At 42.2% G+C, this 23321-nt stretch overlaps 1 protein-coding gene and 1 long non-coding RNA gene across 5 annotated transcripts; one reads left to right on the plus strand and one right to left on the minus strand.

Moving 5' to 3' along the window:
- Positions 1-1357: 1357 nt before the first annotated feature.
- Positions 1358-18176, minus strand: ZRSR2 (zinc finger CCCH-type, RNA binding motif and serine/arginine rich 2). Of its 4 annotated transcripts, none has more exons than XM_068179991.1 (11): positions 18056-18176; positions 16175-16254; positions 15940-16033; positions 15529-15637; positions 15133-15219; positions 12803-12841; positions 10563-10678; positions 7450-7663; positions 5082-5137; positions 4792-4901; positions 1358-4141 (listed from the first exon to the last, which is right to left on the minus strand). In XM_068179991.1, exons 1-11 carry the CDS (start codon positions 18100-18102, stop codon positions 3660-3662), a joined length of 1434 nt encoding a protein of 477 aa, XP_068036092.1. In that variant the 5' UTR covers positions 18103-18176; the 3' UTR covers positions 1358-3659. The 4 variants fall into 4 exon arrangements, with proteins under 4 accessions (XP_068036092.1, XP_068036093.1, XP_068036095.1 ...); XM_068179992.1 differs by having other exon boundaries at positions 15940-16030; positions 18056-18172; XM_068179994.1 differs by lacking the exon at positions 18056-18176 and adding an exon at positions 17256-17400 and having other exon boundaries at positions 15940-16030.
- Positions 18177-18217: 41 nt separating this feature from the next.
- LOC137468356 (uncharacterized) lies at positions 18218-22978 on the plus strand. The gene is made up of 2 exons (XR_010995895.1): positions 18218-18332; positions 22865-22978. It is a non-coding gene; the product is annotated as an uncharacterized lncRNA (long non-coding RNA).
- Positions 22979-23321: the final 343 nt, after the last annotated feature.

Genomic DNA, 23321 nt, shown 5'->3' on the forward strand with positions numbered 1-23321 from the left:
TGAAAACAAAATGAACTGCACTCTTTGGATTATGTAAGAAAGTAAATTAAGCTTTTAGGTTATTAACTATCATAAACTTCCATCTTTCATGTTTTTTAAGAAGTGCTGATCCAGGACAGGAAGCAGTAGGATCTTATAGCAAGCTCTTGCATGTCTTTAGAAAAAAAACAAGTTATTTAGCGCACAGGAATGTCACTGGTAAACTGGAGGGCAGTTTCCAATACACTGAACGTGCTAATGCAAAACTAGATGCAAAATGGCCATGCTGCCATCACAAGGCATAAAAGTGGCAGAGGAGTCACTTGGGATGCATTTTGGACAATGTGCCCTATACACTAGGGCTGGGGCCAGAGAGGGAAGGCCTTTGTTGGGTGTCCACAAGAAATGCCTTGTATTCAACACACAGACACGTGCCACCCCTCCTCAACCCCTGATGGGGGTTTGCTACTCTGGACAGGCAGTCAGGGAATGCAATCCCACAGAAGTAGCCACCAGCTACAGTTGGAGGGAAGGCACTCTGCTGTGAGGGGGCAAGCCCAGTTCCCTGATGCCTTAATTCTGCTGGGCAGCAACAGTGCCCTTGCCTACAGGGGTTTCCCTTGTGCTAACTGGCTGAGCTGTTCCTCCTCCACTGAAGGGCAGGGCAGCACCATCCTGACTGAAGTAGGGCATCTGGCAAGCCCTGGCACTGCCACCCTGAACCTGTGTGTAAATGCCAGAATTACTCCAAAGCACCTCCGTGATCCCTGCAGAATTCACAACTGATAAAAAGTATTTTTAAAGCTGTTGCTTTTAAGTAGTCTTTGAAGACAAAACAAAACTTGGCCCACATTAATTCACTTTATAAGGTCCTTTTCTGTGAAATATGCGGAATAACACACAATGGGAATAGGCTGTTCCTTACAAATTGAAATCCTTTTGTGTTCTTCTGGGGCTTTTTCCCTTTGGGAAAGAAAATAATTAAGCTTAACATTAAAAAACTTCTAGTCTGTTTGTCTCTCCAGAATAAAATAGCTCACTCATAATAATAAGGAAACAAAACCATGCATATAACACTACTTAAGATTATGAAGCAGAGAAACAATACTGAAAAATACAAACTCCAAAGTTAGAAAACTGGTGGAATCCCAGGTTTCATGCTAACAAATGCAAGCTAAATGTATGATCTGTAGCACTCAAGTTCTGTATAATAAACAGAGTGTGAAAGTGCAGGGAAATCACAGCTACCAGTCCTACACTGTACAGGTACAGCCAACACGTTTAGGTCCAGACCTCAAGAAAAACAAGCTGAAGCTTCAGCCATTGTAGTAGCAGAAATAAAGTATATTTAGATTTTTACATGCATTTCTGAGCAAGGTTTTTGTTTTTTTTTTTTTTAATACAGCCACTCAGCTTCCCAAATCCTATTGCAAAACTGTGGGGACAAGGAGCCTAATCACCCATGGAATTCTCACGTGGTTGTTAGTGGACACTTAGTTTCTAATCCCATGGAGACCTGGTTTGCTTATTTCACCTGACTGGTCACAGGTTCCCACCACCCACTCCACCACTTTTCCTTGAGTTGGACAGCTTATTTTTCTGGTATCATCGCTCTGTGACATCTGTCTGTGTGACACGGGGTGCACAGCATCTGCACAGGCACAAGCCAGCTCTCCCACCAGAGAGCTGTGGGAAGCAGGGCAGCCCAGGGAATGGAGGATGTAACCGGCCTGCTGGTGGCCAACTGAACCAGAGTTTGCCACGTGTGGTGCAAATGACCCAGCGAGGCAACTGAGCATCTATAAAAAAAACAGGAACCTCAGGGAAAATTTGTCTCTAAGGTGTGGTGAGAAAAAGGTACATTATAAGAAACTGGCAGTAACAAATTTCTCAAACTGGAATTAAAAACTTTGTGCTGTCTGTCCTTTGAAATACGCCTTTTAAGAAGTTATTATTTCAGAAGTTATGCTAATTACAACTCCTACATCTGTTAATAACTAAAACATTTAATCAAATTAACTAAGCTCTGCCTACAGTTATAACAATATAACGTGAAAGTCGGGTTTGAACTGAACATCGCTTTTGTAGTATTACTCCATATTGGACAAGTTACACATGAAGAACGAAGGAAAAATGTATAATCAGCATGCTAGGTGCACTATGCATTTAGAAAAGCAAAAATATATATAGATCATATCCAGAAGCAATGTTTACTTGATCTTAATTATCCTGGGGAAAAACATTCTTGCTGTGAGGAATGTTGTTGATAAAGTTCAGATACCTCTATTTTCTAAGGGAGTTTATGTTGTGTTGCTGCGAGTTGTAAGGAATTCCTATTTGGGAGCACTTCATGCCTGCTTTAGGCTTCTAACTCATGGGGTCTGATCAGTTCTCTGAAGGCAGAAGCCCAGTTCTTTGGAGAGGGTAAAGACAGGGACGTATCTCTACAGACCGTTAGGGCACCTGCACCTTCGTGCCACAAGCTGTGTCCAAGTGTCTGAGGCCCATGTTAAAACTTGGAAGATAAGCCATGTGAAATACAGTACATCTAACAGCACAAATCTTTTAAATCAAAGTGAAAAAATATTCGTAAGGATTTATCTAACTGCAGGTACTTCGCTATTGTACCTGTCATTTCAAGAAGGTTTTGTCCCAGAAATTTCATTTTTATGTACCCTACTCTTCACCTTGGCTGTAGGAAAGCAAGCCAGTAGGGTGCCTTAAACTACATGTAAAATAAACCTAAAAAGGCTCTAAGTCAAGTCCTCCTCTCCCAAAACCATGAAGTGTTCTTTCAGGTATAAACCCTTCAGTTTATTCAGCCACTCTGCAGACATCTTGACTGAGCCTTCACAATCACATCTTTGGTTCCCAGATGGGACACTTTTCACCCCTCCAGCACAAGCTAGGCAGGTCGTTTTCACATACAAATGGTGTGCAACCAAGAGGTATGCAAAGTATTTCTAACCTCACTCAAGGATTACAGTTGCATGGTCTCCAGTCTTACTTGGGGATTAAGGTACTGAATAAACTGATTGTTTCTCTGTGTACTTCTACTTGGTTTTAGTCTACTGCACTCCCTACAAGCAATCAGCTCAGCAGCTCAGTCAGGGTCAAGAAAAATCCAACACTCATGACCAAAAAGCTCCTACTGGGCAAGTACTGTACAATCAAATAGTGATGTCTTTGAGATCCCTTTGCTCCAACTCATAAAACGATTATATTTTCTTTGTCTAAAAAGCAATTTCCGATAAACAGATGAAAAATAGAAACGGCAGTCATCTACACAGACCTGGATCTGCAGTGTGCTGGGGTATCAATTTACTGCACACTGGCTCTTCGGTACTAACTCCTTACAGGAACAGTAAACATTTAACATACATGTAACAGAAATAAGCATATACCAAAGAGGCTTTACTTCTCTATCTGTACTCAGTGTGCATCCAGGTATTGCAGCAGTTCAGAGGGACAGAATAGCTACAGTACTTGACATTCACACCTTCTATAGGACTTTAAATTTTCTCAAGCTTCGCACACAGTAAACTACGTTCCTTTATTAGGAAGAAACATTTTAATGTGCAAGAACACTTTATTTGAAATTCAAATATATCTGGTGCCCTATTGGGAAGATTTCTTTGTCAGCTCTATTTTTATCAATTAGCGATTTTTGAAAGTAATTCTCACTTTGTTTTGGGAGTTTCACTGTTTTTTCCTCTGCTGCTTGATCTCTTTTTACCCCTGCTCCTGGATCGAGAGGAGCTCCTGCTTCTGCTCCTGCTGCGTGTCCGACTGTGACTCCTGCTGCGACTGCGGCCTCTCCTCTTCCTGCCCCTGCTGTGAGACCTCCTCCTCTCTCGACTCCTCGACCTCCCCGAGTGGCGCCGCTTCTTGTTTTTGCGGCGACTCTTTTTCCTCTCTGATTCTCCATTTCTGCGGTAGGAATGGTCTGGGCTCGGGCTGCCCCTTCTCCTGGACCGGCTGTAATAGTCGTCACGATGGCTCGATCTGTTTCTCCTCTCAGAGTTTTTAGACAACTGATGAGTCCGTTCAGGAGAAATACGTATGTCTCTGTTGGCCTCCCAAAACTCGTTGTTTGGATTTTTGAATACGTGAAGAAAGTTGCAGTGTTTCCCTCTTGGACACTTCTGCCTTTCAAATAAGCCTGCAACAGATTAGGGTTTGCTTTTTTATGAACCAGACCTGTTAAATCTCTTTCTTCATTATGTACCAACTGGAAGAAATTAAATTCAGTAATAAACTGAATTTTGCTTCTCCAAACAGAAGAACATGCATCTGACCACCTATCAATTTAATTCACACAAGATTAATTTTCACTGTGTACTTTTCTTGGAATTAGCTTTTTAACAGCTGTGAAGATTAGATTTTAGCTTAGAACAAACTTAACTTTTAATTTCATTAAATTTTATTTACCTTAATGTAAGAAGGTAAATCTAGATAAGTAACATGTTATATTTACTGCTCAGAACTGTTGATAGTCCAGAAACTGCTGTAACTTCTCAAGAGATAAATTAGTATCCCCTGGAGTCTCACCTTAAGATTATTATTTCCAAAGCTAGAATCCAAACCTTTTTTCCTAGCCCATGGTAAATCCACTAGAACAATTCAGATACGTGACATGGTGTAATACTCCCTTTCTTTCCTGGATCTACACAAGCATGTTAGCACATTTGTCTTCCAAACAGAAATGAATACAACATTACGCATATTTGAAAGCTACAGCCCGATCCTTTTTTTTTGACTTCCATGAGTGAGTACTCTTTCAGTAACAATGTTCTCTTTTCCAAGACTCACCACATATGGCAGTTTTCCACCTTGTCACAGGACAGAATTCACAGTGAAGCTGTCTGCCTGCATACCATCGTCCACTGAACAGAGCCAGAGCTGCCTGACAGTCCTTCTCCCTTTAAAAAGTAAAAATAACAAGATGGCATTACCATCACACAACCACTTCAGACACCCCTTACCAATTCTGGGTTCCCACTACAGTATGAGGATGAACTGCATGGATGATACAAACACTTCTTATTCATTACTCAGCTCTGGAGTTTGCTCTAACCCTTGGTAAGACTGTGAGTACTTACGACTGATACTGGACGTACACATTTCCTCGCAGGTGAGGCTCATAGTTGCAACTGACCTGAGGGGATGGAAATGTGAAGTTAGGGCAGTGGAAGGTTTATGTTGTACAGCAGCTCACACATTCTGAGATGGGCAATTCTCATTTATGACAGTTCATCCATATCAACTTAGAGATGATGTTTTTCTGAACGCTTAGTGTTAACAAAAAAACAAACAAAAAACCCCCAAAAAACAAAAAACAACCCAAAAAAAAAAAAAAGGAAAGAAAGCCTTTCTGGCTCATGTTTAACTGTTTCCAGCATTATGCTTTGATTAACTCTGGGACCTTGGCTTCACTTAGTCCACAAGAAAGTTTGTACTCCATTGTCTTGCACTGGGCCAACCCTACTGTGCAACAGCCAAATCCTGCTCTGACAATAATTACTAATATCCTCAAGTGGAAATGAGGGATTCATTACAGTAAGAGACTCTAGAGCAATGTATCTTCACAGTATCCCTGTAAAATGGGTTCAAAAAGCTGAAGACACCATCTTTCACTGTACAGTTCTGAAAAACCTTTTTTTGTAATAATTTAGTATTCAAAGTAGATCTAAAGCTCTCAAAAATACAAAAATTAACTTTTAAAAAGCTTGCTGCTGATTATAAAAGAATCTGACAGGCAGTTCCAAGCAGGTGGAACCCAGTTCTCCAGGACAAACTGTGATTCATTCCAGCCTCTGTTGCCCGCAGGCCTCTTCCAATATCCACAGCAAATAAGGTTAGCGGCTCCTTTCATCCCTGAACCTTGACTGACCCTCAGGGAATACTTTGTATGCTGGATCAGCAAAGGGCTTCAGCCACAACAAGAACTTGTATAATTAAGTATTACAGGATAAGGAGTCAAACTATTTGAGATAAACAATGTCAATACAAGAACAAGTGAGAATGATTTTGCCATAGGCATTTTTGGGTGGGAAAAGAGCCCTAGTGTTCTAAGGTTGTGTTTTATCAGGATCTTCCAGATTCTGGAGCAGCTTCCCAGAAAAAACAGGCAGAATAAAACCTTGGGCTACACTGGAAAAGGAAGTCAGCTGACAGAGGGGTGTGTGTAATCTGATTCTAAATGATCACAGAGTCTCAGCTCACTCACAGTTGAGATCCTTCCAGCCAACATGTTTTTCTGAAGCATCTCAAATGTAGCAAAAATGTGCATGAGAATCATCTTGCTGTTGCACAATTGCCTCAGAAGCCAAGGAATGCCACACTAATAGTCATAGGGACCCAAGCAGGTGCAGCTTAGCACACCTGCACAGAACCACGGTACAAAGCCAAGGACCTGACTTTGCTGATGAGGCTTTTCAAGCCATGCTGCATAGGAAATCTCTATTCTGTCATCTAGTAGAGGACAACCGGCTATTACTCCATGAGTCAAAATATGGAGGGAATGCTCCACTCCTCCAAACAAGTGAACGTTTCTTACCTATAAAGCTCATTATACAACTACTGAAAACTCACTCTTTCTACTTTCCTCTTGCTTGAAATGCTAATGCCATCTCAGTCCTGAGGCAGCTGTCAGTAGATGAACACAAAAGAAGAAAAGGCACTATATGCCTCCTGGTGACTGCAGGAAAACACTCAGGAATGGCAAGCAGAAAGGGATGCTGCAATAGATTCTGATACAAGGAGACTGCAGCATCCAAGCTGCATATTTTGGAGGAACATAGGACTGTTAACACACATCATTCATCTCTGAAGTTTCCATTTACAGGTCCCTCTTTATCCCCGTAAGAAATAACAATATAAATGGGAAAAAATCAGTACAAAACACTGAGCAAACCAAATGCACAAACTAAGGATGGATGACAAATCTCAAGACCATTTATGTAACTTACCTTTCTATAACTCTTCCTACTGAAATATCTGCTATCTTTTCAGTTCATTGTAATCTGATTTTATTTTATTCAGCCAGTCCTAATATGACATTGGTTGGGTGTACACTCCAAATGCATTTCATATCCCCACAGTTTCATTCCTTAAGCCCAAATACAGTAGCTCAGATGTATTTATATTATCTAACAGTCTTAATGGACCCTCTGGGGCTTAGCAGAGGATAAGAAAAGAAAGGAATATGAGATAAGTAGACTGTTGAGTAGTGTGAATAACTTGCAATATAGAAACATAAGCTTTTTTATCACTTCAGAGGAATGGGAGAGAAGATTCACCCAAACTAAGATGCTGCTCTGTAAGAGCAGTGACAAGTTTACAGGTGACACGAGAGATGCACGGTTTGTTGTAAAGACACAGCGTAGTTCCCTAGTGCCCACAGGATTTAGCTGGGGCATGCTAGACAGGATTCCTTGTAAGGTTCATAAACCGCACTTGGATGCATACCTTGAATTGAACCACCTTCCCCACGTTCTGAAATTCGGGGAGCACATCCTCATAGAACTCCAGGAACTGCTGGTAGGTCTCCTCATCACTGTACTCCAGACTGGCATCTGTGTCGTAGTCGTCTCTCCGGCACTGCTCCATGCCAAAAGTGATGAACATCCCTCGCACGAGCAGCGTCTTGCTCGATGTGGGGTAGTTATGCTTGCGAGAACACCTGGACAGGTGTAGTGAAGAAAGAAAAGTGGAAAGATTGGCACTTTCACCAGAAGATACACTTTTTGAAGCTTCAAACATTTGTCATTTTCAGTTACAGTTACTATGAAAGAAAATCCATTAGTGGAAGATCAAGATATTTCAATTACTAAACCAAATATTCTGGAGTGAGTTTGTACGTAACCTTAAGGCTTCCTTAATGCCATTAACAAACACATTCTTGCTTAAGAAAGTAGAACTACAAAAGCTATAGATACCAGTGTCACAATGAGACCTGAAGTAATTTCTTTTAGTTTTAATGTGTTCCCATTTTCCGAAGGGCTTAAAAGATTGTCAGGAGTTTTTCTATAAAGAGATTTTAAAGCAAGTCCCTACTCTTCTTTTTGCAAACTGAACAACTTTTACTGAAGTTGTTCTCATCATATGGGGGTGGAAAGTGGGAATGTGGGAAGAACAGCACATTTAGACCTGCACCTGGATGAGTATAAGACTGGTATTTTTCCATTTTTAACAAAAAAACCCAAACCAAAACAAACAAACTAAAAGACAACAACAACAAAAAACCCCAAAAGAAACCCAAACCCACAAACAAAAAAAAACCTACAAAAAACAAAAACTAAACTTAAAAATTCTTCTAAATCACTCGTATCTTAATCTTCAGCTTCTTGGCAGACATAGTATTACAACTCCCTCACCATCCATCATATTCAGGCTACCTCGCTAACATGCTGAAATACAGTTCTCCCCTAGACACCTTTAGATTCAGTAAGAACACAGATGTTCTCCACGTTTATTTCACTGTGCTTTATGATTCCCATTCAATATGTCCCCAAGCAACTGGGTCATGCACTCTCCAGCACTTTTCTCCTTTTCATGACATGACCAGAAAAACATCCAGACTAGTCTAGTCTCTATGTCACTGGACAGCACAGAAGAACTACAGGAAGGTCAGGAGTCTAACCTTCTGGTTGACCCCTTAGACTTCAAAAAGCAAACAACACCAACAAAAAAATCCGATCTCCAAATCCCAAACTAAACCAGGAGACAACTAATTTGATGATTATTGGTTTTTTACATTTTAGAAGCTGCCTCCTTTTGCTGCTCAATTTCAGTAATAGAACAGAAAATATTAAACCTACCTAATATTGTTTGTACACAAAATGATATATTCACATGACAGAACAAAAGGAACCATAAGGAAAATGAATGACCCAAAAATCCAATATTACTGCACAATGTTAGGGTTTGAATTACTGGGGAAATTGGTAGTAGCAAACTCAGCCAGTTTCAGCTTCTTCAGGACACAGTGAGCTTTGACAAGATTCAACAGTTATTTAAAGATAATGCTGGCTCTTAGTTTTTCACAACTCCTTTCAACCCATCCTTCCAGTCTTACCCTAGCTGTACTAGTCCTTCAACTTAAGAGACAGCACCAGACGTTAAAATGACCAGATTATGAAGGAAGCAGGTATGTGAAAAAAAAGAAGGAAGATGAAAGGGAGGTAGCTGAGATCAGCAGGGGTGAAGGAGGAAGGGGAGAATATGATGTTTCTCAGTATTTATTTTCCAAGGGTTATTCATAGTTCAAATGCAAAGTTCAAAGCAAAACTGAGTTTTATGCATTCTATACATAATCCATGGAAGTTATCTCCATTAAAGGCCACTGAAACAGAAATACTGAAAAGATTACAAGACCCAGACACTTGAAAAAAAAATGCTGTCTGCAGTGACATAGCTGGTGAAATTTTTATTATGGAATTCAACACTTATTTCAGAATAGAAAAAAAAAGATCTGAACTTCAAGCTTCCATATAGTTAAATTATCTTATAATTATCCACAATATACATCACACTGGAACAAATTACTCCCAGGATAAAGAACACGACAATAGCTAGACCACACGTTTCAGTGATACAAGTTAGTAAAATAACCTCGTAAGTTTTTGCTGAAGATTCATGTAATAAATATCGGACTCCTTCCCTGCTAAGCTGTTGTTTCTCCTTAGCACAAAAAAAACCCAAAAAAAAACAAAAAACAAAAAAAAAAAAAATCAGGGATTTTCAAACCAAAAGCTGCATTTGGGTCATCATTGTTCCTGATCGCCAATGAACATGTATTCCATAAACACAATTATACTTCTGGTTTCCTCTACGTCCTCTGGGAACAAGTTTGCCATTTGTTTCATATGAGAAAGTATTTTATTTGTCAAAGCTGATAAATATTCTGAGACACCTGACTAAATTGCAAATAATCATTCCCACCCTACTCCTGAGTTTGTTGTTCAACTACCACAGTCCTCTTCCATCCCCCTCTTTGAAAACAAGTCTGGACTTGTCAGCCACGTCTACAGAGATGTTGCTCATTTTTTATCATTATGATGAGATTCTCTGTTCTTCCCTTTTACCACACTTCCCTCCTGAGATAGGTGCATCCTGTCAGTGTACCAGAATCACAACTAAATGCATCACACATCTAAATAGTGAGAACTCTGGAAGCCACTTAACAACTTTCTCAAGTGTGCAGTTACCTTAACTTACTTTCTTTTGTCCATTTGGGATTTGAACATATGCAAATTAGAAAATATAAAAAACTAACATCTGACATATCAGACCTGTACTAATAACAGACCACATACATTCTATCAGAATATATCTGTGCATGAGTCTAAGCGAAGGAAAACTCAAGTCTGACCAACGTAACCAGAATGCACCATCAGTAAAGTGCCATAGCAATAAACAGCTCAATTCCAGCCAGGCAATGCTCTGCTCTCCATCCACATCCAAATACACAGAAGTATTTTATGCAGCAATTTTTCCTCAGTTTGCTTATGACCTAATTAGGTTGCCTCTGTTCTATCTCCCCAGCACACTTCTATCCTGGTAAATATTCAATGGATTACCTGTCTCCAAATCGGCAGGAGCCTGTTTTAATATAAAACGGGCAATTTGCTCTATCCTTCTCTGTTCCCAGATTCTCTGGGGGCTCTGGGTTATGCCAACTCACACCATTCTCCAGCTGTGGAAGAAACATTAAAATAGACAAAAATTAGAAAACAGTAAAGAAACGGAGCGTTAAAAATAAAACTTAACAACTGAATTCACATGCAGTTATGAGCACTATGTTTCTACAAGGCAAGCTGAACCTATTTAAAGCATTGTTTTTCAAAGCTGCCCTGTGCCTTGGGTCTCACTTTATACATCTGTGTTGTGGTTTAACCCCAGCCAGCAGCCAAGCCCCACAGAGCCACGTGCTCACAGCCCCAAGCGGAATCAGGGAGAGAATGGAAGGGTAAAAGATGTAAAATTCATGCACTGAAATAAAGACAGTTTAAGAGGGAAAGCAAAAGCCAGACAAAAAAGCAAAGCAATCCCAGGAATTAATTCACTTCTTCCCATGGTGAGGCAGGTGTTCAGCCATCTTGAGGAAAGCAAGGCCCCACCACGTATAACAGTGATGTGGGAAGACCAACACCATCACTCCAAACGTCCCCCCCTTTTCTCCTTCTTCCCCCCACTTTATATAGCAAGCATGATGTCAGATGGTCTGGAATATTCCTTTGGTCAGTTGGGGTCACCTGTCCTGGCTGTCTCCTCCCAGCCAACCATGCACCCTCTGCCTCTTCACCAGTGTGGCAGTATGAGAAGCAGAAAAGGCCTTGGGTCTGTGTAGGCCCTGCTCAGCAATAACAAAAACATCTCCACATTTCAACCCTATTTTAAGTGTAAATCCAAAACAAAGCCCCATATTAGCCACCATGAAAAAAAATTAACTCTACTCCACCCAAAACCACCACAACCTGGCAGAGAGAAAGTTAGGACTATTTACTTATTTTTCTCTGCAACTGCCCAAAGCTCAGCAAGCTCGTCATTATCACTTTTATGTGCATCTAGAAAAGGCTACAATGAAAAAAAAGTAAACTGACAAAGGCCAGAATTAAAAAAAATCAAATTCACAGTTAGCACTGGAAGTAAAAGTATCTGTACTGATTATCTTGGGTAGTTAAGATTTCTGTAATTCAAAATGGCCTCACCAACTTGCAAGCCTTGAATGACTACAATCAAGACACATATTAAAAAGGAATTTTCATTCTAACCAAACAATCTTTTAAGCTGACTGGCCTAAGTTATCATTTTAAATCAACTGAAAATTCTTTTTATTCACAAGCAGCATTTGACCCAGCTATCAATTCTCTTCATTACTTGCAGCCATAATTTTCCATCACCAGAACAGCCCTGTTATGTCAGCAGTAAATGCACCCTGAACTGGTACTCTAATGCAGTCTCTAACATACCACATTTCTGACTATTCCTTTGCAGACATGACTGCTAATGCATCTTGAGCTATGGGCAGGCAGCAGTTCAGAGCAGTTTCCTACCCATCTTATGAAGCAGATTCCCTACCTAAAGAACTGTTTAAACATGATTTGGAGCCAAATCTAACTCCAGTGTAGCTATGGCAGTCAATAAACAACAGATAACTAGGTTAAGACTTTTTTTTTTCAGATTCACGCAGTGATTCTTGCTTTTAAACAGAACAAGAATCTTCACAAGTTTAACCATGTGACAGGGATAAAAAGCCAAATTATTCTTTAAGGTAATCTCTAAGAGTCAAATAAAAACTGCAGCTTTCTTTTCTACACACTACCAGCTTGAAATCCATGCTCTTCCAGGCATCCAATCAATCAAGCTTCTCCCTCCCCCACCTTTTTTTCTTTCCCTTAAGGATCTGTGCCCTCCTCTACCACTGAATCCTCTTATTTAGAGCCTGACATCTGCTTAAAAAGACAAGTTTATCTTGCTATTCAGGACTGATAGATTTATTTAGAATTACAATTCACAAACAGACCATCATGCAGAGTGTTTTTTAACAGCACACAGCAGTATTTCCACGTTCATTTTCACTCAGACCTCCTGAACAGTCATCAGCATGCACAACTGCACTGCCACCAACCAGACAGAAATATGCTTAATTATGTTCCACCCAGTAAATAATTGTTTACAGCTCATGCAAGCCACTATATATTAAATTTATTCAGGCCATTAGGTTCTCGAGAGCAGATGGACAGCATGCTAGAAGGCAAACACCGGATGGAAATTAAATTACTTTTCAGTTCTTTTTTCAGAAAGTCTCTGAGCATACCTGGCTTTCAGCTTGATCCAGCATCCTCTGCACAGCTGCCTATAAATGGTGCAAACACAGGACTAGTGAAAACCCTGAGGATACACAAAACATCTGGTTTCTTTAGTTAATAACCTAATTTACAATGCTCAGTGATTATGCATCATGAAAGTGTGATGGAGTTTCCTTTAAAAACAGGAGATTTACTTTGGCTTTGTAGCAATTCATGTACTACAAAGCTGTTAAAGGATACATCAGACAAGACCCTCATGTAGATGATCTTCTAAACTTAGTGACAGACAACATAAAAGTTTAATTTTCTTTTTTTAAACTATCATTGAACTATTGATGCTTAAATCTATCTCCTGCTCTAGTACACAGCCTGGTTACAGTTAAGTTCATTATCGTTTAGCTGCACAAAATGTTTAAACTTACACATTTTGTGGAACACACAGAAAAACGCAATGCTTAGTGAGCCTCTGTTAAAGCGGGAGATGTAACTGGTAAGAAACTTAAACATCGTAAGTTAACCACATCTAGCCTTCCAAATACAGGAAAGCAATGAGGATATTCTTTCCCTTCATTTTTCTAAGTGGGCTGAGCGTAACAATACCACTCTCCAAAACTGGCTGGACGCTACTTCTAATAAATTGCTCTGTGAAGTTCCTAGAAAAAAGATATTTTAACATAATCAGTACAAGAAAATATGCTAGGACTGATTTAATTTGGAAGAGAATTAAATTAAAAAAGAGCAAATAAAAATTTAAAAATGCAATTAAAGATGAGGACCCAGACAGCATCTGGTACTGATCACCAAGGATGTCAGATAGTACCCACCCAAATAAAGAAAAACTAAACAGAACAAACAAACAAAACTCCCTGAACCACACAAACAAATAAACCAACAAACAAAACTCCCTGAACCACACAAACAAATAAACCAAAGCCAAAACAAATCCTTCACCCTCTCCAAAAAAGTCTCAAACCACCACTACCCATCAAACCAGAAAATTTATTTCTTCATTTTAGGGAGGGAAATTAGTTTTTTTCTTGTATCACTGTTAGAACTTGAATAAACTGCTGTTTCAAGACACAGGCAAAACCAATTAAACAACTTTCTGCTGCTAAAATGGGTGGCTCTGCTCATAGCTGGGTAGTCAGTTTTCCCTCTGGGTGCCTGTCATTGCCCTCTATGAGCCAATTTAACTCGCTATCGCCGTAAACAATAACCCAGAAAAACACAAAGCAAAGAATCCAACAACCAAAGAAAAAAGAAAGCTGCTTCTATCTAGTTCAGGGACACCAGTTATCCTGCTGAGGGCTTGGGGACACCCAGATACAAGGACAGAGGGGAGGAATAAAATCCTGCTGTTACCATGGTTCAACTTTCTCCAAACTGTATCTCAGCCCTAAATAAAGGACACGAGCATAATCTCTCCTTACTCTGCAAAGAGAGAAATGGACACCTGAACACCAGAGGAAGCAAGACAAGAAATACAATAACTGCTGTTCTTTGCATCCCTCATTTAAGTGTTACGTAATCAGTGGCACAACCAACTATTAACTGCAGACAGCCACAACTGTCTGCTCATGGCTCTTCTCCTGCTGCGGCTATCAGACACAGCCACAAGACATCTCCCAGTGAAATGACTGGTAACTTTGTGATTGTGGAGAATCTAAAATTACCAGATCCTAGAAAACTGCAGTCACTCTTCAGTGGCAGTAAGAGGCCAGTCCTCACACTGGATTACTGTACAGGACATCTTACATCCAGGTCAATGAACTTGTAAACCTTAAGATGAATGTATCATTAACACAAATATTATCAATTACTTCTATCTTCAATATCATTTTTTATTCCAGCCAAGGAGCTCTGAAAAAAGATACGTCCTGTTGGATGAGTCAGGTAAAGAAGAGCTGTAACACATCTTTTGATTAAGAACTGTGTTAAGGAACAGCAGCAATGTACTTCCATATTCCATATCCTCTTTGGGCATTTTCTTCAGCACTGACTGTGTTCAGCTGGGACATTAAGGAAGGATTATCTTTAACACATGATGCAGAAAGTGCCCTTACCAGAACCTGCATTGGCACGGTACCTTTGTATTTACCTGACGTAAACAATTACATACTGTGAACAACCAGATGGGTTAACAAGAGTTATACTTCAGAACATGGACCCCCTGAATGCTCTCTAACACTGAATAATGATTTAGGAACTTAGACAGAATGGGCTAACTAATGAATTTGCTAATTATAACAAAATCGCTTTTCAACATGCATAACAACTGTTGCACCTGACCATGTCACAGGACATATAACACGTACATCCTCCCACCACCACAAATCACCTCTCTCTCTCTCTTCTCCTGTTGCTTCTGCTGTGCCACTTCTCTCTCTTTTCTTTGCTGCTCTTCCCATTCTTCTTTGATCTTCCTCTTTATAATAAAAAAAAATAAATTAAAGAACAATGCTTTACAATCAATCAAAACTACCATGTTCCATTACAACTCCTTGACCATTAAGTTTTCATCCAGTCAGAAGCAACTAAATCTGACAAAAACCCTTTTAAGAGCTGTTGTTTTCTTCTCTTTTCAATTCTGCTTTTCTATACAAAAGAGCGGAAAGTCTGTGCTTTCAAACACACCAGCATCAAGAAAAAATGGGTCCATCACAAAATAATAAAAGTTATTACACTAAGTCTACCTTGTTGCCTAGCACTACTGTAAGGTTTTACATCTTTATACCTCTTCATCTTCTTGACGCTTTCTTGCAGCCTCCTCTTTTTCTTTCTTTAGCTTGAACTCTTCTTGGGCCTTTTCTTCTCTCAGCAACCACTGCTCATGTAGTTTTTGCCTACCAAAGAAACCAGACACCACTTAAACCATCAACTTAAGGACTACCCATGACTGATACAACTCTCATAAATACAATTCAATATTGTACTTATTACTACAGTAATAACTGCAACCTATCTAATCTTACTGAAAAGACAAATTTCCATAGAAATCATTCAGGCTTTAGAGGAAAGGACTGTGTAGCCTGACATAATCAATAAAGATTGTGTTTCACAGAGTATATTCAAACTTTACAAGTACTAAAATGGAATTGATTACAAAAATGTTTATTGCATATATGCCACTTTCTAGATTTCTCACCTTTCTGCCTCAAGTTTTTTTTCTTCCTCTTCTTCCTCTTCTTCCACTTCCTCCTCTTCCTCCTCAGACACAGATTCATCTTTTTCTGCAGCTTCTGAAAAGAAGCACAATTCAATGCATCTACATAACTACATGTTACAGCCAACACAGATACACAAAATGATATCTTTAAAAAAAAAAACCCCAAACCCCAATCACTTCTAGTTCCACTGACAGTACCAAATACTTCAGTTACCTGAGTCCCTTAGTTTGGCAAGTGCCTGCCGTTTTTTTTTCCTCTTCTCCTTCTTCAGAATAGCTCTGTACTTTTGATGGCTGAGGATGACAGAACATTACTTATGTTAAAACAGCCAAACAAATATTTTTTACTGTCATACATGCACTTAATTTCCTTCAGCAATACAAAATCCCACAAACTGCAAAATTAACAGGCATTTATATGAAACAGTAACTCCACAGCAACATCTGATGTGACAATGAAATCTGTAAATCTGTGGCTGTGCTGTTCAGACTTGCACATGGGCAACAGCAAGAAGACACCACACAGGGCGCCTCATCTTTCTTGAGCTCTGCAGTACTTGACATCATCACCAACTACATGAAATCTCCTTCAGCTCCTGAAACTTGGTCACTAGACAAGGGAGAAAAACTTGGGGATCTCCTACCCTACAATTTTGGTACAACTTTCAGCACTTTCTAGTCTTTCTTTTACAGGACATGAAATTTCAAATCCTTTCTTTTCTTCTTTGATATTCTCCTCAGGCAGCAGTCTCAATGCACAGCTAACAAAACACACTCCACAGCCCCACAGACAATGCTCAGCACTGCTCTTCTGCTACAGAAGCTTGGCCAGACTCTACCTTGCTTGTCTGATAGCTTTGAACAGCTGCCTACAGGCACCACCGTGTTTTCACTATGGTTAAAATGCCTCTAATGTCTAAAAGCCTTTTCCCATCAAGCTCTTTTCTGTCAAATTTCATTCTATCTTTCCTCTTCCTAGCCAAGTCATAATGGAGGAATAGGAAGGAGCTCTTCAGCTCTTGTCATTGTGCCACACCAAATGCTGATGGGAAATTAAAACCTTCCCCTTTTGGACTGTGTAATTTTAAAAGATTCCACAAGTGCAACTCAGCCAGCCAGAACTTCACCCACATCTCCAATCCTGTTCCGGACTGCTCACATCCTCACCAGCTGCACACCTGTGCGTGCCGAGGCCACACGGCAGTGCTTGTGCTGACAGCAGCGCCCGCCTGCACAGACCAATGTCTGCACCCGGGCCCTCGGCCTCGGGCCCGGCCAGCCTGGCCGCTTCTCACCTCGGGACCCTGCCTGAAATGGATGACATCCCTCAGCAGGTGCCTGGGGCTGGCAGGCGAGAAGCTCCTTCCCAGTTCCTGGGAACTTCTTTTTCTTGAAACCCAAGGAAAGAAGGCACGGAGGAACTTCCTTTACTCCCAGGCCAGAAGAGGAGGTGGGCACACAGCTGACGCGCCAGGAGCAGCGGCGCCCAAGCTGCTCCGGGGGGTGGGGTTCGCCTCTCCCTCCGGCGACACGACACCGGAGCAAGGCCTTGGCAAACACCTGGAGACTCCGACCGGGGAATCCCGTTGTGAGCACGGCTGCCCTGGCCCACAGCCTCCGCGGCGGGGCTGGACGGGGCTCAGCCCGGGCACGCACATGCCGCTGCCTCCCCGCGCCGCGGCCTCCGCTGCCCCTTACATGACCCAGGGCCGCCGCTTTCCCGGGGGCGGAATGCCGTCCCGCCCCGCGGCATCTAGGGCGGGCCGGCACAGCGGCCCCGCTCCCCCCGGTTCCGGCAGGGAACGGGACCGGCAGCGCTCCCCGCCGCGGCTCCGCCGCCTCCGGGCCCGCTCGCCGCGCCCAGCGCGGCCGCGTTCCCGTCCCGAGAACCACCGAGCCCAGTTCCCCCCAGCCCGCCGGGCCGCGGCCGCGCGGAGCTGCGCCACTGCCGGGCCCGGCCGCGGGGCGGCCTCAACCGTGGCCGTCGCGCGCTCGGGCGGTCTCGGCCAGGACGGGGCCGCGACTCTCCGCAAGCACCCGCGGGCCCTTCCCCTTGTCCCGGGGGCCCCCGGCCCCGGCCCGAACGCGGCCTCACCTCGGCTTCCCCAGGGGGGGCTCGGGTACCAACGTGGGCGCCGCCATCTTGCGGTGCCGACGGGACGTCACGTGACCCCGCGGCGGAAGGGCGCGCAATCGGTTCCGGGGGCCGGGCGCGCGCGCGGTGTTGCCGTGCTGAGGGGCGGCGGGGCCCGTGCGGCGCTGGGGCACGGACAGGCGGCACGGGGGAGCCCGATCTGCCAGGCTCTCCCAGGGACCGCAAGCGAGGGCGTGCACAGAACGTTCCGTTGTCACGGAATCACAGAATGGGTCCGGTTGTAAGCGGCCGCAGTGGGTCATGTGCTCCAGCCTCGCGGCTCAGGGCCATCGCAGGGTGCAGGGCTGTGGCCAGGCGGCTCCGGAATATCTCCGCACCCTCTCTGGGCCATCTGTCCCAGTGCTTGGTCACACACAGTAAAGAAGTTCTTGCTCGTGTTCAGGTGGAATTCCCCGTGCATCACTTTCTGCCCGTTGCCTCTTCTCCTGTTGCGCTGCACCACCGAGAATATGGCCCACCGCTGGGCCCATCCTCTAACATCTCCGTTTTAATAGTGATATGTGTTGATGAGGTCTCCTCTCGGTTGTCTCCTCAAGGCTGAACAGGCCCAATTCCTTGGCCTTTCCTGACTCTGCAATGTCCCCAGCCCTGCCGGGTGGCTGGGTGCCTGTGCGGTGCTGTCTGAGCTTGCCCGGGCTGTTGCTGCCCATGGCAGTAGCTGAGTGATTCCGGGCAGCGGCTCCTGCCCACAGCCTGCGCTCGGAGTGCCAGCTGCCTTGGTGGCGTTGGGAATTGTGTGTGGGAACGGGCTGTTGGGTGCCTGCCCTGAGGTGAACTTTCAGTGTGTCCCTTGGCTGCTGTGAGCACGGCTGCCCTGCCCCACAGTCTCTCAGAGCTGAGGGAAGTCACGGTTCCAGTGCATTGATCAGTTTAGCTCACGCTGCTGATGTATTCCCATCATTGTCCCTGAGGCATTGTACCTGACCTGATTATAAACTCATTTCATGGCAGGAAACTATTCCACACAGACCCTCATGGGTGTGATGGGTGGAAATCTGCAAGTTGCCAGTAATCAATTCCTCTGTGACAGGAGTGATAGATTGCAGCCTTCAGAGGCAGTGTGCTTGTAGCTTTCATTTGGGCATGTTTTGCATAGCTATTAATAATGTACATTGTTGATTAAGGTATAAATTATTCTCCTAAACCAGAGTGTAAGAGTTTATTTCTTGTATCCTGGAGGTAGTACACTGCAGAAACAGCCGGAGCTGCTGACTGTGAAGCACACCACAGCAGGCTCTGTCAAAGTCTGACTAATTGACTGTGCTGTTCATTAACAGCATAATGAGTATCCTCTGTCTTACTCTGAAGCTCAGTGAAGTTATTCAAAGCAAACATGTGACTGCTGTAGTCAGCAGTTACATTTGCCACTTGACCAATGAATATTCAGACCATGACCTCTCTGCTGTTACTTAACCGTGTGCCAGATCCTAGACTCTCTTAAAATGAAGGAGTTGTCATCAGTAGTACTTCCACTGTTCCTTGTGCAGAACACACATGTAAAGTAACACATAATTTGCTGTTTCTTGGATACAGAAGATGGCAGTGTTGGGCATTTAACAACTGATGAACCATTGACACCCATGGAAGTTTTGGAAAAAAACAACCAAATGTGTTTCATAATTTTATTTCATTAGGAAATTATAACTTCCATCCTCCCATCAACAGAGGAAGTGCCATAATATTAACCTTCCTTTAAGCTATTTATGAGTCTAAATTGAGAAATTCTGTCATTTCTTTCTTTTGGTATGCTACATTTCATCATGGCATTTTTCCAATGTTCCTGGGGAAGGCACCATTTTGAGCTTATATATTTCAGCAATTAAAAGTAACATCTCATTTTAAGAAAACACAAAGCATAACAGCTATTACAGATATCCAGAATGATTCTTGAAAAAGCTGTCATTCTCTTCAAAACAAGAATACAATAGTTGCATTTTTCTCCATTTTGTTTGGTTTTATTAGTTTATACACATATAGCAGCTTAATTTTCAAGTCCAGGTGGGGACTTCCATACAATTTAATTGATAGAGTGTCAGAAAGAAAAATATATATCAATTCCAGGCAAGAGCCATTCACTTGTCCAAAGTAATACTGCATTCCTGTCAGTAGCTGTTTTTCCTCACGCTGGAGTTATATACCACAAGCCTTCACAAGCATAATTTATTTTTATGGCAACCTTCAGATTTTGGAACCCACTCTTCCATGTTTTCTCAAGAAAAATACTCCTTCATGGTCCAGTACCACATGAACCCTCTCATGAGAAGGTCAATACTGGATGCACAGTTTGTACTGTACGGAACACCCCAGAACAGAGGAGGTTTTATCTTACAACTTGTAGTTACATACCATGCAGTAACTACCATGGATGTCCCACGCTGCATTATCAATCTCTGTGTGTCTTTCAAGATGTGTGCACAGAACTGTGCATGCACGGTAGAGCAGCTCTGTGTTGAAGTGCAGTGACTCTCTTTGGCACACATTTGAACTTCCTTTCCCTGTGGCTCTTCTGGTTTCTATTTCTTGTATTTTCTGCCATTGTAGACTGACATAAGCAGATAAGAAGGGTTCACTCTTTGTTGTATGCCCAAGCCCTCTGTGGAAAAAAGAAAGATACATTTGATAAGCATACAGATTATGTAAAAGTTGTCATCACCATAATATTTGCCATATGCTCCAGGAGAAGAGGGCACCTTTCCTCATGGAATTGTACGTCTGTTTGTTTTGGTTTTTTTCCTGGATGATGCAAACAGAAATAAGACAATACAAGGGGCAGACAAATGGCAGTCAAATCACTAGCTTGGATTTGTTGGACCCAGAAGATACGTGCTAAGTAGGAGACATCCAGGAAGTGTGGGTTTGGGATGAGTCAGTTTTCTTTGACAATTCTTGGCATGTTGACGTTTATTATACAAACGTGATGATGAAGTGGTGGCAGCAGCACCATCCTCCCACCCCCTCCATGCTGAATGTCTCTGTTTGCTCCCTCTCAGCACCAGCCCCGCTGTGGGCTGTCCTTGGTGCTTTCCACTGCAAAGTGCCCTTTCCAAGGTGATATATGGAAATGCTGGCAAGTGCATCCTTCTCCCACCTGCACTACTGTCACGAGAGCTAAATGATTTCTCACACACTGTCTGCTTCTGTGAGCGCTCATAAAACTTGGTGACAGTCACTTCTGCACTGTTGCAGTGATGACTGTAGTGGCAGTCCTCATTCAGCACCCTGTTCCCCCATGTCTTCTGGAAGAGACATGCAGTGTTTGTCATTTCCACTGCACCCAGGGAACTGCACAGCACCGTGCACAACTGCTGTTTGGGTCTGCAGTTCGCCAGGTACATTTCCATGAGTGACTAATGCTGACAGTCACACATTGACTCTTTCCTCCTAAGAACTGGACACAACTCTTTGCGACTAAAGATTAACTTCCTCAGAGTTTAAAGCTGTTAATTTGTCAAATTTGAAAACTGAGGTTAAGTTTAGCCATAGTTGTTAATTAACTTATACAATAGCTATCAATATTTTACTTCCCTGGGATTTTCCATTTCAAAGACATTGAAAGGAGCAGAAAAAGTACATTGCTAATCACATGGAGAAGATTGAGGGGATTTGTTTGTTTGTTTTACCGAGTCATATGACTTCTTGACTTTTCAACAAATTTCTTCTGATTTGTTCAGTAATCCAAATGTTGATGTATTTTTGAATATGTACATACAGATTATACATGAACTCAAAAGTACTGAAAAAAGAATGACAGAGATACTCTTATTTTCAAACAGGCAGACAAATTCATTTGGTACAATAAGAGAAATAACTGTTTGCACTAGTTCAGTGATATTTCAGGAATGCAGATTGTGCATTAAATTCTTCATGGCTATGACTTGTTTCTCCACAGTAGTTAGGAAAAACAAAGATACTATAAAAGAGAAACTACTTAGAAATCTAACACCTCACAAAGCAGTCAGTTAAAAACATACCTTGCATACATGCCTGAAGATAGTAATTTATTCAAGCAAACTGATGCCTGACTGATTAATCAATGGCAAACAAATGCAGACATTCTTAAACAGTGCTGCATATCCAGCCAAAATGGGAGCAGAGAGGCTGGGCAAAAAGTTAGCCATGCATGTAGATTTATTACAAAGATATGAGGTGGGAGAATGTCTGTCTGTCTTTTTAGATTATACAGATATACTCCATCTGTAAACTGAAAAGTTGCAGTGCTTTTTAAGACAGAATTTAAAAATACCATTAATTTGAAGCAAAGTTATCTTCCTACTAACACCTGGTGTAGTCTTGCATGTCCACCTGGCTTATTTAAAAAATGTGCTGGCTTTGGGAAAAGATTTATTGATGTGTAGCAATTGGTTGCTTATGTACAGCACTCTGTGCATGTACAATTGGATACGCACATGGGCTTCAGCTGGATGCATTTGGCACGCATCCACGTTGCTGTGCACGTATACATCAACTGCACGATGCTCTCCCTGTGAGCTCTGAGCTGGGATGTTTATCACACTGCTTCTTCTCCTGGCCTCCTCCCCTCTCTGCTGGAAAAAATCATTTGTCTTGCTTCTTGCCAGCAGGACAAATTGGGGAAAATCAGCCATTCTTGCTGGAATTCAGCAGCTCTGATCAGGGAATCCAGTCATGTCCTCTGAGTTTGTTCCTGCTGGGTGTCGTGTCCCTTTGCTGTCCTTTGACACTGGCCCCACACAATTCTGAGGGGAAGAACTGATTTGTGATGTTTTACAGCAGGGAGAAGTGGTGATGCTGTGTATCACACTCAGTTTCATTTGCCTTCAGGCAGCAGGGAAAGAGTGCTTGGCTTTTCTTCTCTCTTCCCAAGTTCTTCAGTGTTTCCTCAAAGGTACAGAAAAGTTAATGTGTTTGCTATTGAAGCAATGCACATGAATTTACCATGAAACTGGCTGCATTCACATTCTTTTAAGATTTTTTTTAAGTCACAAATGCCACAGAAACCTGATAGTCCTTCATACATCTGTACATTTTTCCGTGTGCTCCTTTTGATGTGATATATACAGCGTGTTAATTTAAGCTGCCATTAGAAATGAATGCATCACTTTTTTGTTTTCATAGGCTTAGATTGAACATCTAAGCAGATAATGTATCCAATAGTTTTATACCCAGACTGGGTTGCCTAGTGAGAGCAAAGAGGTGCCTGGGAATCAGCTTGGTGAATGACTTTTAA

The sequence above is a fragment of the Anomalospiza imberbis genome, chromosome 2 (genome assembly GCF_031753505.1).
Source record: "Anomalospiza imberbis isolate Cuckoo-Finch-1a 21T00152 chromosome 2, ASM3175350v1, whole genome shotgun sequence".
Taxonomy (NCBI): domain Eukaryota; kingdom Metazoa; phylum Chordata; class Aves; order Passeriformes; family Viduidae; genus Anomalospiza; species Anomalospiza imberbis.

What these genes read in the sequence shown, in the direction of transcription:
- ZRSR2 (XM_068179991.1), bottom strand. Translation starts at nt 18,102, where the DNA reads ATGGCGGCGCCCACGTTGGTACCCGAGCCCCCCCTGGGGAAGCCGAG. An exon ending in GTGTACGTCCAGTATCAGTC is followed by an intron (nt 4,902 to 5,081) that starts GTAAGTACTCAC and finishes TACTTTTTAAAG; the next exon opens with GGAGAAGGACTGTCAGGCAG. An exon ending in GTGGAAAACTGCCATATGTG is followed by an intron (nt 4,142 to 4,791) that starts GTGAGTCTTGGA and finishes AATCTGTTGCAG; the next exon opens with GCTTATTTGAAAGGCAGAAG.